This window comes from Rattus rattus, chromosome 14, assembly GCF_011064425.1.
Source record: "Rattus rattus isolate New Zealand chromosome 14, Rrattus_CSIRO_v1, whole genome shotgun sequence".
In the NCBI taxonomy this organism is placed as follows: Eukaryota; Metazoa; Chordata; class Mammalia; order Rodentia; family Muridae; genus Rattus; species Rattus rattus.
Genome location: NC_046167.1, coordinates 65,764,209 through 65,779,586, shown reverse-complemented (window position 1 = coordinate 65,779,586; position 15,378 = coordinate 65,764,209). Strand labels below are relative to the sequence as shown.

Genomic DNA, 15,378 nt, shown 5'->3' with positions numbered 1-15,378 from the left:
CTGAAAGTCACAATGTAGACCATGCTTGCCTCTAATTCAACAGAGATCTGCCTGCTTCTGCCTCCTGAACGCTGGAATTAAAGCTGCTCACCACCACAGCCAGCACCAGTCGGTTCTAATTTTCTATCTGACACAGCCTAGAGTCACCTGATAGAGAAATTGCATTGGTCAAATTGTCTAGTGGGCCTTTCTGTGGGAGATTGTCTTAATTGTTAATTAATATAAGAGAGCCCAGCCCACTGTGGGAGGCACCATTCCCTACGCAGGTTGTTCCGAGCTGTATAAGAAAGCTAGCCAAGCATGAGCCAGCTAGCCAGCAACACTCTTCCATGGTTTTTCCTTCAAGTTCCTGCCTGGACCTTCCCTCAGTGACAGTCTATGTCCAATAAGCTGAAATTAACCCTTTCTTCCCCTGAGTTGCTTTTGGTTATGGTTTTTACCACATCCACAGAAAGCAAACTATAAGTTGCTTAGAGAATGTCAAGATAAAGTCTACATGCTGTCACAACAATGTAGTTGTCTTGGGTGTGTCTGGTCTGTTGGTTAAAACACACATATCAAATCTACAAATATAGAAGGCCATGTATGTGGCAGCATGGAGAATTTATTAGTGAGTTGTGTTTTTTTCCTACTAAAAGTCAAATCTGTATCAGAAACTTTCGTCATAAGTTTTTTTTCTTATGTATTTTTGTCATTAGAAAACTGTGGTACAGGTCTTGTTTTAGATGGAACACTTAGGCTGGTGAGATGGTTTATCAGGAAAAGAGGCTTGCTGCCTGGCCCAAGAACCCAAGTTCCATCCCTAGACCCTACATGATCAAAGGAAGGAATTGACTCCCATAGGTCCTCCACACATGGCACATGTGTGCACATGCCAAGGCACACATCTGTGCGCTCACAAATACAATAGGAAAATATACTTTTTCCTACAATTTGAAGATGGGTCCAGGCACTAGACATGATGGTACAAGCCTTTTGTCCTAGCACTCAAATGACAAAATTGGGCAGATATCTAGGAGCTAAGCCCTCCGTAGTTTATAGTTTTAAAAAAGGGTAGGCAGGGAATACAGCTAGGTGTGTGTGAGGCTCTAAGTTCTCTGATAATAGATAGATACATAGATAGATAGATAGATAGATAGATAGATAGATAGATAGATAGATAGATAGATAGAGGATAGATTAAAAATAGAAGATAGATGATAAACATAGATAGATAGATAGATAAATAGATAGATAGATGATAGATGATATAGAAGATGGATAGAAATATGGAGGATAGATAGGTAGATAGATAATAGATCAATCACAATGAATAGTCTCAAATATTTCCAAGTGATGACTCAATTATATAACCCTGGCTGTCCTGGTACTGATCTCCCTGATTCGATCCCCTCTTAGAGATGACTGAACTATGGACAGATACATACCTCGGTGTTTCTTTTTATGAGAAGTATAATTTATTGTTTTAAATCTCTTCAGGTGATAATTAAAGAGGCAACCGGGCTACCCATAAGCCTCTCGAATTTCGTCTTCTGTCAGTACACGTTCTGGGACCAGTGTGAGTCTACAGTGGCTGCCCCGGTGGTGGACCCGGACGTGCCATCCCCTCAGTCCAAGGATGCCCAGTACACAGTGACCTTCTCTCACTGTAAGGTACGGATGCAATCACCAAGTGAGGTAGCAGGCCAGGGGTGACACTCTGAGGCCCCTCGGCCAGTCCCCAGCACCAGAAATGGCCGCAGGAGTCACCATCAGCTGCATGATGGAGCAGTGGGATTGGACACAGTCTTTTAAAAAAATCTACTTTTTATTTTTAAATAAAGAATAAAGCGTGTGTATCTTCTGCCATGTACTCCGCAGTATTATGTGTAATTCCGGGGTTTGAACAGGACGCCCTCCAACTGTGTACAGCTTTTTTCCCCCCTTGTTTTCAAAGACTGAAAATTCCTCATGAATAGAAAAAAATAACAAAGTTTTTCTTGTTATCCCCGCAGTTTCAGAATCTTAGTCCTTTTCTCGGTCAGATCCCTTTTCTCACCCTTCCCCAGCCCTTCTCCCCAGCAGACCCCTCTGACTTCCACACCATCTCTTGCTGTGTCCGTCACCCACTGGGTTCAGCGTTTCATGCCTGAGCAGGGGTGGAAGGTAACGTAGTGTCGGCTACACCACTGAAAGGGATGACGCCCCTTCCCCCAGGCGTGTTAAATTACCACAGAGTCCTCCTCTGCAGCTCAAGCAGGCCTAGGACGCGTTATGAGGCCTTTTCCACCCTCCATGATCATCACGAGCCTCCTACCTTTGGTTTTGCTTTTGTTTTGTTTTTTTTCTTTTAAATGTAATATATCTTATTGGACTTTGTAGAGCTCGTGATCTTCTTTACAAGTCGAAGTGATTTGGGAATCTAGAAATCGAAATCTGAAAAATCCTACCTTGCAGTCTGTTTCTGCACAGGGGTATCCACCAGTGATTTTTCTCCTTCTCATATATTACCTTCGTCTTTATTTTATTTTCTTGGGTGGAGTCTGCTGTATTGCCGTGGCGGCCTTGAACTCCTGGCCTGCCCTGTCCTCCTGAGTAGTGGAAACATCATTGCACATCTCTGCTCCCTGCCACATGTTTTAATAAGCTGTTTCCTGGTTCCTGCCTCACCTTTCTGACTTCCTCTCGGCTCTGTTACCTAATGCATTCTCAATGACAGACTCTGCCCTCTGGTGAGGCTTCTCCCGAATGGCCTGTCTACACTACATTGTGTCTGTTCTTTCTGGCTCCAACTTAGAAAAAAGAATCCAGTTACGACCTATAAAATGTCCTATGTACAAGACTCTCAGATCTCTCTTTTTTCTTATATTAAGACTTGCTTCTCTCTTTTTTTTTTTAAAGATTTGTTTTATGTATGTGAATACACTGTAGCCGTCTTCAGACACACCAGAAGAGGGCATCGGATTCCATTACAGATGGTTGTGAGCCACCATGTGGTTGCTGGGATTTGAACTCAGGACCTCTGGAAGAGCAGTCAATGCTCTTAACCACTGAGCCATCTCTCCAGCCCCCAAGATTTGCTTCTTTACTTATTCAGTGTATATGAGTGTCTGGCCTGTGTGTCTGTAGCACACCATACCCATGCCCAGTGCTTCCAGAGGCTGGAAGAGGGCGTCACTCTAGAGCCAGGGTTACAGGTAGCTTTGAGCCACCATATGGCTGCTGGGAACCAAACCAGAGTCCTGGGGAAGAAGAACAACTGCTTTAAACCATCAGGTTTTCCTCTCTAACCCCAAGCCTACATTTCTTGACCTGTATGTGCCAAACCACATTGTCAAGAATCTTTAGTTAGAATTTTTACCAGCTATACTTACTTACTGCTTAAATTAGCAAGCAAAGCTATAGGCCTAATTACGGCATTTTCTTATGTCTGGTCTTTATACCTTGTTTTGTTCACTCCCCTCTCTGACCATTGCCTTCTCCCATACCCTTCCCCCCACACTAGTTTCTTTCTCTTCCTAAGTAATATCACCCCCCACGTTTGTTGTTGTTTTAAATAGTCCCATCCCTTCTTTTTATCCATGAGGCTGTTCACATCAGGAAGACAAAGGCTAGATTTTAACTGTGTGTTGTTTAACAACTGTTTGAATACATACGGATGTCTAAGCCCCTGGGTTAGCAGTGTGATTTTTAGAGGCTGTTGGTATTTTGTTTTGTTTGGTTACTTCTAAAGTATGTAGTTTGAACTAATTGACCATGTTTCTTTTCCTTCTACAATTCTGGGTCTGCCTCCAGATGAAATGAGAAAGGAGGTAGTATAAAGTTCAGTCAACTTAATAGCTGTTTCTGGAAATGAGTCAGGCATAGCTGCACCTGAGACTCTGCTTGGGCGCCCCAGGAGGCCCATGGGAAGGGAAGCGGCTTGGCTTTGAGCCTACGGAATGTTCCGGGTGACCTGCCACAGTTCTCGGGGAACTCTGTAAATTGGCACGATCGTGGGTTGGTTTTGTAGAGTGAGAGAAATTGAAGTGAGACACTCAGGAGCAAGAGCCTAGACCGTGGAGGACTCAGATAGTTGGAGTCCCTTGCTCAGTAAGTCTCAAAGTACAGCAAGGGTCAACCGGAGGTCAGAGTGGCTCTTTGGAACTGCTCATGAGCCAAGGGAAGAGAATTCTGATCCCAGCTCTGTACCTAAAGCCAGAAGTGTGAATTCAGACAAGTTGCTTTCTTCGTTAGATCCAGGTTTCTCTTCCTAGATCCCTCCCAGCTCTAACACTCTGTGGTCCTTCATGCTTTCCTACAAAACAGAAGAGATGGGGTTTACGTTTGAGAGCAGGTACGTGGGTACCGTTATGTCCGACTCTCAGTGTGTCTTCCTGCCTTCTTGTCCCAGGACTACGTGGTAACTGTCACAGAAGAGTTCCTAGAGTTCATTTCTGATGGCGCGCTGGCAATCGAAGTGTGGGGCCACAGGTGTGCTGGGAACGGAAGCCCCATCTGGGAGGTCGATTCCCTCCACGCGAAGACAAGGACATTGCACGACAGGTTTGTTCTTGCTGTGAGCATGAGAGCTGGGAGTCAGGACCAGCTCGTGACCAGAAGCAAGAGTACAGGCTTCAAACCCTGGGGGTTCCAACAAGTTGTTCATTCTCTGAGGCCATTTCCTCCCTTTTAAATTAGAATTCAAGAAGGAGCCACCAAGCATCAAAAAAACACTGTGCAAAGTGAGCTAAGGAAGCTAAGATAATTGCTGTGTTTATGTGAAAAAAAAAATCTTTATTTTACATCACAAATTATACACAAAAATTACTATGAGATAATCATATATTTATTTTTAAAGTTCTTATTACACTGTGTGTGTGTCTGTGTCTGTCTGTCTGTCTTTGTGTCCCAGTGTGTGTCTGTGTTCTCACAGATGGCGGTCAGAGGATACCTTGCAGGACTCTGTTACCAACTTCCACCATGTGGTTCCCGGGGATTGAATTCAGGTCGTCTGGTTTGAAGGCACGCCCCTTTACCAACTGGGCCACCTTGTTGACCCAGATCTCAAATTTAAATGCAAAGCAAAAAAAAAAAAAAAACCTATAAATCAGGCAGAAGAAACTAGGATATCTTTTTATTTAATTTTATTATCTTTTTGTTTGTTTGTTTGTTTGGAGACCTGATTTGGCTATAGTCCGAGCTGGCCTTAGTCTCCTGCCTCTACCTTCCATGTTTGAAGTTATAGGTGTGAACCAGCACGCCCTGAGTTTTTGTCGTCGTGGTTGTTTTAAGGAAGTACTCGCCATCTGACCCATTTGGCCTTAGACTTGAAATCCTCCCGCCTTAGCTAGTGCTAGAATTACTGGTGTGCACCATGCTTCCTGGATCTCTACAGCTTCGAGATGGTCTCAGGTTCTCAGGCCACAGTAGCCACAGTAAGGAAAGCTTCCAGGGTGGATTTAGTCTGCATTGAAGGCGTAGTATGGAAATAAACAAGCAAACACAAGAAAAAAAATCCTAACGTCTTTATCGTTTTCATAGCATTTCTAGAGACTAAGCGTAGGTCTTTCCGCATGCAAGGCAAGCGCTCTCCCACCCAGCCGCAGCCCTAACGTTGGCAGTTTCATATAAACTTGATCACTTGCCTCTTCTGTGACCCAGCTGTGCACACCTAGGTGCTTATCAGGGAGAGAGGAAGATTTAAATCCACAAATAGTGTTTGTGGCAACTTTACCAGTTTACCCAGGGTCCCAGTGAGCCCAAGTGTCTCTTAGCAGATGAACAAGCAAAGTACTGGATTATTCATCCAAGAACACTTGGTCAGCATTTAAAAATAAAAGAATTGGTCGGGTAGTTGTGGTGGTAGTGGTGCATGCCTTTGAGCCCAACACTTGGGAGGCAGAGGTAGTGGAGCTCTGTGAGTTCAAGGACAGCCAGGGCTACAAAGAAAAACCCTGTCTTGAAAAGCCAAGGTGGAGAGAGAGAGAGAGAGAGAGAGAGAGAGAGAGAGAGAGATAGTAGGTGATAGTATGTAGATGACAGATTGATAGATGATAGATAGATAGATAGATAGATAGATAGATAGATAGATAGATAGATAGATAGATAGATAGGCAGGCAGGCATATACTGTAGGACCCTGCATAGTGGCTCACGCCTGTATGAGTCCCAGCACTCAGGAGACAGACAACAGATATCTGTGAGTTCAAGACTGACTAGCGCTACATAGAGAGACCCTGTCAGAAAAAGAACCATTCATCCACTGTGCCATGCGATATAAACCAGACTCAGGAGTCCATACCACACGATTTCATTTTCACGACCTTTTAAAATAGGCAGAGCTAACTTGGGTTTGTCAAGGCCCCCGGAGTTCTACACCCGATCTGTGTCCATCACTTAAACGTAAGGTCTGGTTTGGCTGAGCAGCCTAAGAGTCCATCCCCCGGGGTCGTGTGAGCCTTAAATGAGGAAGTGACCTGCAAGACATCCCCAGCACTGCCTCCAACTCAGCGATTGGATGTGCGTGACTGTTGCTCATGGCAGCCCTGGGTGACGCATCGCTCGCTGGGCTGTGGTCTTTGCAGGTGGAATGAAGTGACCCGGAGAATAGAGATGTGGATCTCCATATTGGAGCTGAACGAGCTAGGAGACTACGCCGCAGTGGAGCTTCACCAGGCGAAGGACGTCAACACCGGCGGCGTCTTCCAACTCAGACAGGTATGAAGTTCGTCTTAGGGTTTCCATTGCTGCCAAGGGACACCATGACCATGGCAACTCCTGTTAGGGCAAACATTTCATTGAGGCTGGCTTACGGCTTCAGAGGTTCGGTCCATTATCATCATGGCAGAGACCATGGCAGCATCTAGACAGGCATGGTGCTTGAGAAGCCGAGAGTTCTGCATCCTGATCTGAAGGCAGCCAGGAGATTGTGGCCAGACTTGAACATAGATATGACCTCAAAGCCCCACCTCCACAGTGTCACTTCCTCTAACAAGGCCACCCCTTCTATTCATGTCACTTCCCATGGGCTAAGCATATTCAAAAGACCACGAAGTTTTTCGATGGTTTGTTTTTCGTGTCTCTTCTCTACTTTGCTCTTAGAGTTTCTGGGAATATTTGTGTGTCTGTTCTCAAACCATTTTCTCTTGTTTCCTTCCTCTGTCCCTATCCCTGTTCCTGGCACCTCCGTTGCCTCCACCTCTGCAGGGTCACTCCCGTAGAGTACAGGTCACAGTAAAACCTGTGCAGCATTCGGGGACGCTGCCACTCATGGTTGAAGCCATCCTATCAGTGTCCATTGGCTGTGTGACTGCCAGATCCACCAAGCTGCAAAGAGGGCTGGACAGTTACCAGGTAAGACAGGGGTCTGAAGTACTGCGTACCCAAGTCTGTCTGGGTGGAGCTGGGTTGGAGAGTGCTTACCGAGCTGGAGTCTATGCCTAGTATTTTAGATTTTTTTTTTTTTTTAATTTTAAAAAGATCAAGTGACTACAGAGATGGCTCATGGGTTAAGAATGCATACTGCTCTTACAGAGGACCCAACCTCAGTTCCCAACACCCATGTTAGATAGCCCTTAACCACTTCTAACTCTCTCCCCTGTGGGTCCAACACCTTCTGGCTTCTGAGGGCCCATGCACGCATGTGCACACACCTACACTCGGATATACATACATACACATGTTAAAAATCAAATATTAATTAAAAACAAATAATTAAAAATCAGTGCAGACAAAAAATTGATGTGCAGTGAAAAGCTTATTTGGGAATGCAAGAAACTGAACTCCTCACCTTCCCCCAGGTCTTATCTCCAACTGTTGCCTTTCTCTGGGAAAAAAAATGCTGTGTTTGACTAGTGTTACTTGGTAAGGTTTACTTCTCAGTGCTCTAGCGGTCACCGAATTTGGGCCGCTTTCATTCTATACCCGGCCCAGTATATGTGAACTTTGCTGCTGGCCCGATCCACTTGCACTGCTATCAGAAAGTTGCTCCTGTGTACCACCACGTTAAACCAGTCTGTACTGCTCTCCTTCTGTTATATAAAAAATATGCACACGGTCATTTTGTCCCTAAAGTCCCCTGTCCTCATTAGGAAATGAAAAGATGCTGGGTGTGGTGACACGTGCCTGTCATCCCAACACTTGGAGTGTGGAGGCAGGAGAATTGGACTTCAGACTCATTCTCAGCTTCAGCTCCATACTTTGGGGCTAGCCTGAGCTACATGAGACCCTGAAGGGTGGGGCAGTGCAGAAAGCTAGTCTGTGATAGAGGACATCTCTCTGACTTGCAAGAAAATATCTCCCTAGAGTTCTAGGTGGTCATGAGCTGCCATGTGAGTGCTGGGGATCAAACCTGGGTCCCCTGGAAGAGCAGCCCGTGTTCTTAACCACTGAGCCATGTCTCCAGCCCCTGTTGGTAGTTTTTAAAATAGCTTTACCTCTTGAGTCAAAACTGATTTGGGGTTGGGTGGAGGGAGCTGGGCATGGTGATGCTGTACCTCTGCCTCTGGGGAGCAGAGGCACTCGGATCTCTTCTGTAAATTCAAGGCCAGCCTGGTCTACACTTCGAATTCCAGGCAAGCCAGGGGAATGTAGTGAGGCCCTGTCTTAAAAGAACGGATGTTTTGTTAAAGATGTGGGTTTGAAAAAAATTAACTGTAGCCAGGTCCTGCAGGTACCTTAAGAGTAGAGCTGGATGGTGAGACACATGCCTATATGTGTGAAACCCTGGCCTCAGTCCTCGGCACCTCCAGAGAAAAGCTTGCCCTAGCCACACAGAATCAAGCTGTGATCATCGTCCTTCCCTTACCATGTTCAAGGTCGTATCTGCAGACTGTCGTTGTCTCAGTGCTTTTACAGTTGTTTTGTCTTAATTGCTGAAGCCAGTACACTATACAGTGATGTTGGAGCCTGTAAGCTCCGCTAGCTTTGGGTTGATGAAAGCACCGTTTTAGTCTAAAAGGTGATGCTGCGTTACGGTTGTCTGTTCTTCACCACAAAGAAAATCAGTTCAAGGTAAATTCTCTCAGCCGCCAGCTACCACCCAATACGTTCATCTCGAGACTGCCGAGGATACTGTAACAGGCTTTAAAAGACGTGTGTTCTGAAGTATACATGTGAAAAGGATCGTAACGACATTGCAATGACCCTGATTATTTTCTCATGTCACTAATAGAGGTTGCTATAAATTTAAATAAAAGATTTCACTGGGCAGAGTAAAACATTCCTGTACTCCCAGAATTTGGAAGACAGAGGCAAGAGGACCAGTGTAAGCTCAAGGCTAACCTGATCTACAGAGAAAGTTCCAGTCCAGCCAGGGTTGCATAGTGAGATCCAGTTGCTAATGTGATGGTGATGAGGAGGAAGAGGAGGGAGAAGAAGAAGAAAAGAAGGAGAAAGAGGAGAAGGAGGAGGAGAAAGAGGAGGAGGAAGAGGAAGAAGAGGAGGAGGAAGAGGAGGAGGAGGAAAAGAAGCAGAAGCAGTCATCATCATCATCATCATCATCATCATCATCATCATCGTCATCGTCCAGGGTTTCTATAGTCTCCTTTCAAAGGAAAATTGTCTCTACCCAAACTTCTGGTTTCAACTTGGTTCTTTGTCTTGCCTAATGTTTTTTACCAAATTGTTACTTTGGATAATTATTGTGAAATTCAGCCATGCCTTTGGGGCAGTTGTGGTCCGTCCATCGTGGACACTGATAGCCGGTACATTCCTGTGGCTCAGCTGCCCCCCGCAGGCGCCAACAGTGAACATTATGTGCCCGTAGCCTTAGGTCCCCAGGCGTTCCTGTGGCAACTTCATCCGTGAGTAATGAACTCCAAGGAATGACCGCTGGGGATGGAGACTAGAGTCCCAGCTTCTGCCCTGAGCAGCCACCATCTGTGAGAACCTTGGATTAATCGTTTCACCCTATAGGGTCTCAGTGAGAAGAGAATCTCTTAAGTCCTTTGTAGGTTAGCCTTTCTGTCTTGCTAAGATCATCCCTAACCATGGGCTGGAGAGATGGCTCAGTGGTTAAGAGCACTGACTGCTCTTCCAGAGGTCCTGAGTTCAAATCCCAGCAACCACATGGTGGCTCACAACCATCTGTAATGAGATCTGATGCCCTCTTCTGGTGTCTGAAGACAACAGCTACAGTGTACTTCTATATAATAAATAAATCTTTAAAAAAAAAAAAAAAAAAAAAAAAAAAAAGATCATCCCTAACCTCAGACAGCCTGCCTGGAACACAGGTCACCCGTGACAGCCGCACGAGGCCTCACCTAGGGAAGTCACTTTCAGTCCTTTTCTAAGAGAATTCTCTTTTAGAATATTTGTTTTCCTTACTCTAAAAAAAGAAAAAAAAAATTCTTCCAGGTGTTAAAATGACTTGATGGGAAAGGTGATTGCTTCCAAGGCTCACAACCTGAGCGTGAGCCCCAGAACCCACACTCACAGACAGACAGACAGACAGACAGACACAGAGACAAGACAGACAAAGACAGACACAGACAACCAGAGACAGACAGAAGGACAGACAGAGATAGGCAGGACAGGCACAGGGACAGACAGACAGATTGACTGACTGACTGACCAACCAACTGAAGAATTTAATCCTTCCTAATCTTCTGGGACTCGGTGAAATGCTTTACGGTGCTAATGTTGTGTGAGGCGCCCACTGTAACGTGTTAAATGGTTCTCCCTGTGCTGTCAGAGAACGAAATGCATGTCCTTTCTGTTTATGTTTTCCCCACCAGAGAGATGAGGAGAATGGCGGTGATATGGATAGTTACCAGGTATTGCCACCGCTGTCAATCCCGTGCATGGGGCACAGCTCTCGCTAATTGCCAGCCTTCGCAAAGCAGAGGCCAGGGAGGGGGGAGACAGGGCCTCAGAGTGAGAGTGTGCAGTTCCTCACTTGCTTCTGATTTGCTCCGTATGTGATCAAGGACACGATGTTATCCTCTCGATTTTCCTGTTCCAAATCTGCACTGTTCGCTCTGCCGGCTCCGGTGACCAGCCAGTAAAGCCTTGCCAAGCGAGACAGTATGGCTGTACTAATGAGTGCCCTCAAAAAAGCGCACTGCTCCCCGTTCACAGCAGGTCCACTCTTGTCTGTCCTCCATTAAACTCCACTTTGCCTCTCCCTGCCGGAAGATGAATGTTACTCTAAATGCCATTTGACTTTTAAAAAAAGCACTTTCACTGGGCAGTGGGCTTGGAAAGTACGCACAGACCTTTGTTTTGTCTTATTTAACCAGCGTCCCCTCTCACTGGGGTCAAGCTTAGTTCACCCTGTTGAGAGTTTAAATAGCGGCTTTCTCTTGTTGGAAATGGAAGAGAGGGGAATGAGCCTTTGTGACAGACATAATATACCTAGTCAGCCTCAACTAGCCTGCTGACCACGGAGGGTGGAGGGGGCGTGGTCAAAGCAGGCGGCGAGACCAGGCGTGGTTTCTGTCTTTGTACTGCTTTCCCGCTCGGGTGGAAAGGGTGTGAGCCTTCCTGTGGGTCAGCCCGGGAGACTTTGTAGGCAAAGCTCCTGAGTGCCATCCGTCTCCTCTTAGCATCAGGAGGTCCCCGTTAGAATTAGGCAGGGAGCATCAGGGACAGACTTGACCGGTCTTCCTTCCCTACTTAAAGTTTTACTAAGAAAGAATGAAAGTGGACAAAACCAGACCTTGTGGGGTAGGGGAGAAGGTCAGCATCCTCTTAGGTCTCAGCTGTGCCATCCACTAACGTCTTACCGCTTTGGGCATGCTTCCTGCCATGTTCACAGTGGAGTCCAACGGCTGCTTCTGGGATTTCTTCGAGCATGGCTGACTGCATGGGAGTTTTTGCATGGGAGGTTTTTGGTTGTCCTTGTGGTGACGGTTGGCTGCGAAATCTTTGCAGCAAGTTCTGAAGGTTTTCTGCTGACCTATTATATGCCTTTCGGGGGAAAAAAAATCACGTGTTAATAACAAGGCCATTGAACTATGGACTACATAAATGCCTGTCACCCCCCTACCATTTGACGTTCTGCGCTTTGAGCTTCACTTATGGTGTCCTGCTTGAAATCGCACCTCTTTCAGCGAATCACTACCATACAAATGCATACAGACACGGGTGTGCATACACATAGCCCAAAAAGCATCCTGCAGCGTAAAAATCTTCCTGTTCCAGCATCGTTCAGGCCTGTCTTGTCTTTCAGTGTGACTGTCCTTCTGAAGATCCAGGGGCTCTGATTTCTGGGTGCCAGCATCCTTGGTCAGCATGGGGCATTCAACCTCTGCTTTCTCACCGATTAATTAATCACCATGACATTCAGTGGCCTTTCCTAATGAAAAGTTCCCCCTGTTTAAAAGATATTTAATCATCTTTTCTATACAAAGTAAACCGTCATCTACATGTTCTATAGAGAAAAATCTTCCCTCTCGTTGTCAGGAGGAAGACTTGAATTGTGTAAGAGAGAGATGGTCAGATGCGCTCATTAAACGACGGGAATACTTAGACGAACAGATTAAAAAAGTCAGCAATAAAAAAGGTATGTGATGGGGTTCACAAGATGGCTCAGCAGCTGATGGCCCTCACCCCCAAGTCTGACAACAGGCGCTCAGTTCCTAGAGCCCTTGTGTAGGAGAACTGACTCTCGCAGCTGTCCTCCCTCTCATGTGCACATGTGCTGGGATGTGCCTGTCCCCCACACTAAATAAATACGTGTAAAAAACTGTACAAGGGAGTAAACTCTTCCACAAGTAGTTTTTTTCTAGCATTGTACAATGGCCAAAAGGAAAACAAAAGGAAAAGAAGAATCCTTGTGAGCCAAGGGTGGTGGCTCATACCTTTAATCCCAGCTTTTGAGAGACAGAGGCAGGTGGATCTCTGTGAACTCAAGGCGAGACTGGTGGCCATAGTAAGTTCCAGACCAGCCAGGGCTGCATAATAAAACCTCTGTCGTGAATGATTGAATGAGTGAGTGAGTGAGTGAGTGAGTGAGTGAGTGAGTGAATGAGTGAGTGAATGAATGAGTGAATGAATGAATGAGTGAGTGATTGAATGAGTGAATGAATGAGTGAGTGAGTGAATGAGTGAGTGAGTGAGTGAATGAATGAGTGAGTGAATGAGTGAGTGAGTGAATGAGTGAATGAATGAGTGAGTGAATGAATGAGTGAGTGAATGAATGACCAAGCCAACTGTGTGCTCTGGCATTGACTTCATGGTCACTCGTGTGGTCAGTATGTGTGCACATCGCTCCATTTCATGTTGACAGTTTCTCTTTGGAAAACCGTCTTAGCCCAGTGAGTCCTAGTTATGTCTGTGTGCCTCGTCCACTGCTGAAAACGCAGCGAGCATACCCAGGCTACCCCGGAATTGAGTCAGGAGCGTGAAGGTTTAAAAATGTACCCAGTAAATCCTTTTCATAATGATCACGAAGGAAAATGAGAGTTTTACAGAGGGAGGTGTGATACTTTTAAATCGTCTGTCTGTAACATGGCTTGTCACTTTATAAGCCACATCATACCCAGTAATAAACTGGGTCATTCTAGTGAGCATGTAACGTAGATATGGTGTGTATTCTTTTTTTTTTTTTTTTTTTTTGGATGTAATAAGCAAAGGCGAGGTTTATTATGGAGATCTATTACGGATATCTCTGTATCCTGCGCAGGAGACAGAGGTGTCGACCTATGGTGTGTATTCTAACTCTTCCCTAGATACAGCTCCGGTAACTCCCTACACACACACACACTCACACACACACTTACACAGACTCATACACAGACACACTAACACACATACTCAAACTCACAAAGACTCATATACACAGACACATTCATAAACATAGACACATTAACACACACACATATACTCATAGGCACATACACACACACTCACACACACACACACACACTCACACATACACACACACACACACACACACACACACACTCACAGACACAAACACACACACACACACACATACACACACACACACTACACACACACACTCAAACTCACTCATACACAGACACATTCACATACATAGACACACTAACACACACACATATACTCACACATACACACACGCATACCTACACACACACATATACACACACTCATATGCACACTCACACACAGACTCATACACAGACACACCAACACACACCCCATCTATCTTTTTTTTTTTTTTTTTTTTGGTTCTTTTTATCGGAGCTGGGGACCGAACTCAGGGCCTTGCGGTTGCTAGGCAAGCGCTCTACCACTGAGCCAAATCCCCAACCCCCACACACCCCATCTATACACTCACACACATACTCATCTATACACGCTCACACACACATACACATATTCACAGACACACACTCACACACACACAGACACACTAACAGACCCACTCACACTCACACACGTATACATATACACACACCCATACTCACACACAAACACACACGCACCCATGCACCTACCTCCTGGTCACCGCCCCAGCCCTGTGCATTTCTTCTGGCCTCTGCTCCCAGGAACTGGTGTCCTGTCCTGTCTCAGGCTGACTGTTCATGCTTCATCTTCAGAACCACACTCTCTTCTTTGGAACATGGTAGACGTGTAAACCATTCCGGACGTCCCAGATGAAAATCTAGCTGTGTTAAGTTTGGCAGTTGCCCCTCCTCTTGCTGCTAGTCATGATCTACTGTCACTCTACAGAGAAAACAGAAGACGACATGGAGCGGGAAGCCAGGCTGGTGGAGCAGTGGGTGGGGCTGACGGAGGAGAGGAATGCTGTGCTGGTGCCTGACCCCGGCAGCGGGATCCCGGGGGCACCTGCTGACTGGTAAGACCACCCTTCTCTATGCAGGGCTGGCAGGGTGCTGGGCATTGCCTGTGGCCAGAGCTGTGCAGGTTGCTTTGCAAGATCAACTAGCTGCAGCTGAGAGAAGGGCCACCCATCTCCAGCATTGACTCCTCTCTCTGTAACTTCCCTATCTCGGGGAGCTTCTTCCAAAGGTCACCTGACTGGGAGTAAAATTCTGAATACATTCCCCTGTTCCTTTGCATAAACAACTTGGATCCTGTTTCCTCCCTCTAGACTGAGAAAGAGGTTTCAAAACATACCGGAAGAACACAGGAAATAGATTTTATTAGCCCTGGCATGTGTTTAATTTGGCCAGTATTAATGTTAGGGTGCAGTGGTTCTCATGCTTCCTAAGGGTGACTCTAATACAGTTCCTCATGTTGTGGGGACCCCCAACCATAACATTATCTCATTGCTACTCCATAACTGTGGTTTTGCTACTGTTAAGAATCATAACGTAGTTTTGGAGATAGAAGTTTGCCGTGTAAGTCGAGATCCACCGGTTGAGAACCACTGGTACAGTATAAGCACTGAAGCATGATGGGATAGGCCAGCAACCCGAGCACCCAGCCAGTACTTGGTCTGCTCTTAAACAGCCTAATTGTCCTG

At 45.9% G+C, this 15,378-nt stretch overlaps 1 protein-coding gene across 1 annotated transcript in view; it reads left to right on the top strand.

Annotated features, from left to right (window-relative positions):
* The window catches only part of Kif13a (kinesin family member 13A), a 184,538-nt gene that overhangs the window by 138,639 nt on the left and 30,521 nt on the right, over nt 1–15,378 (top strand). Inside the window, exons 22-28 of the mRNA XM_032885303.1 lie at nt 1,480–1,653; nt 4,373–4,524; nt 6,545–6,677; nt 7,167–7,313; nt 10,697–10,735; nt 12,366–12,465; nt 14,622–14,748. Coding sequence (XP_032741194.1) covers nt 1,480–1,653; nt 4,373–4,524; nt 6,545–6,677; nt 7,167–7,313; nt 10,697–10,735; nt 12,366–12,465; nt 14,622–14,748 — 872 coding nt within the window. The remainder of the gene's footprint in view (nt 1–1,479; nt 1,654–4,372; nt 4,525–6,544; nt 6,678–7,166; nt 7,314–10,696; nt 10,736–12,365; nt 12,466–14,621; nt 14,749–15,378) is intronic.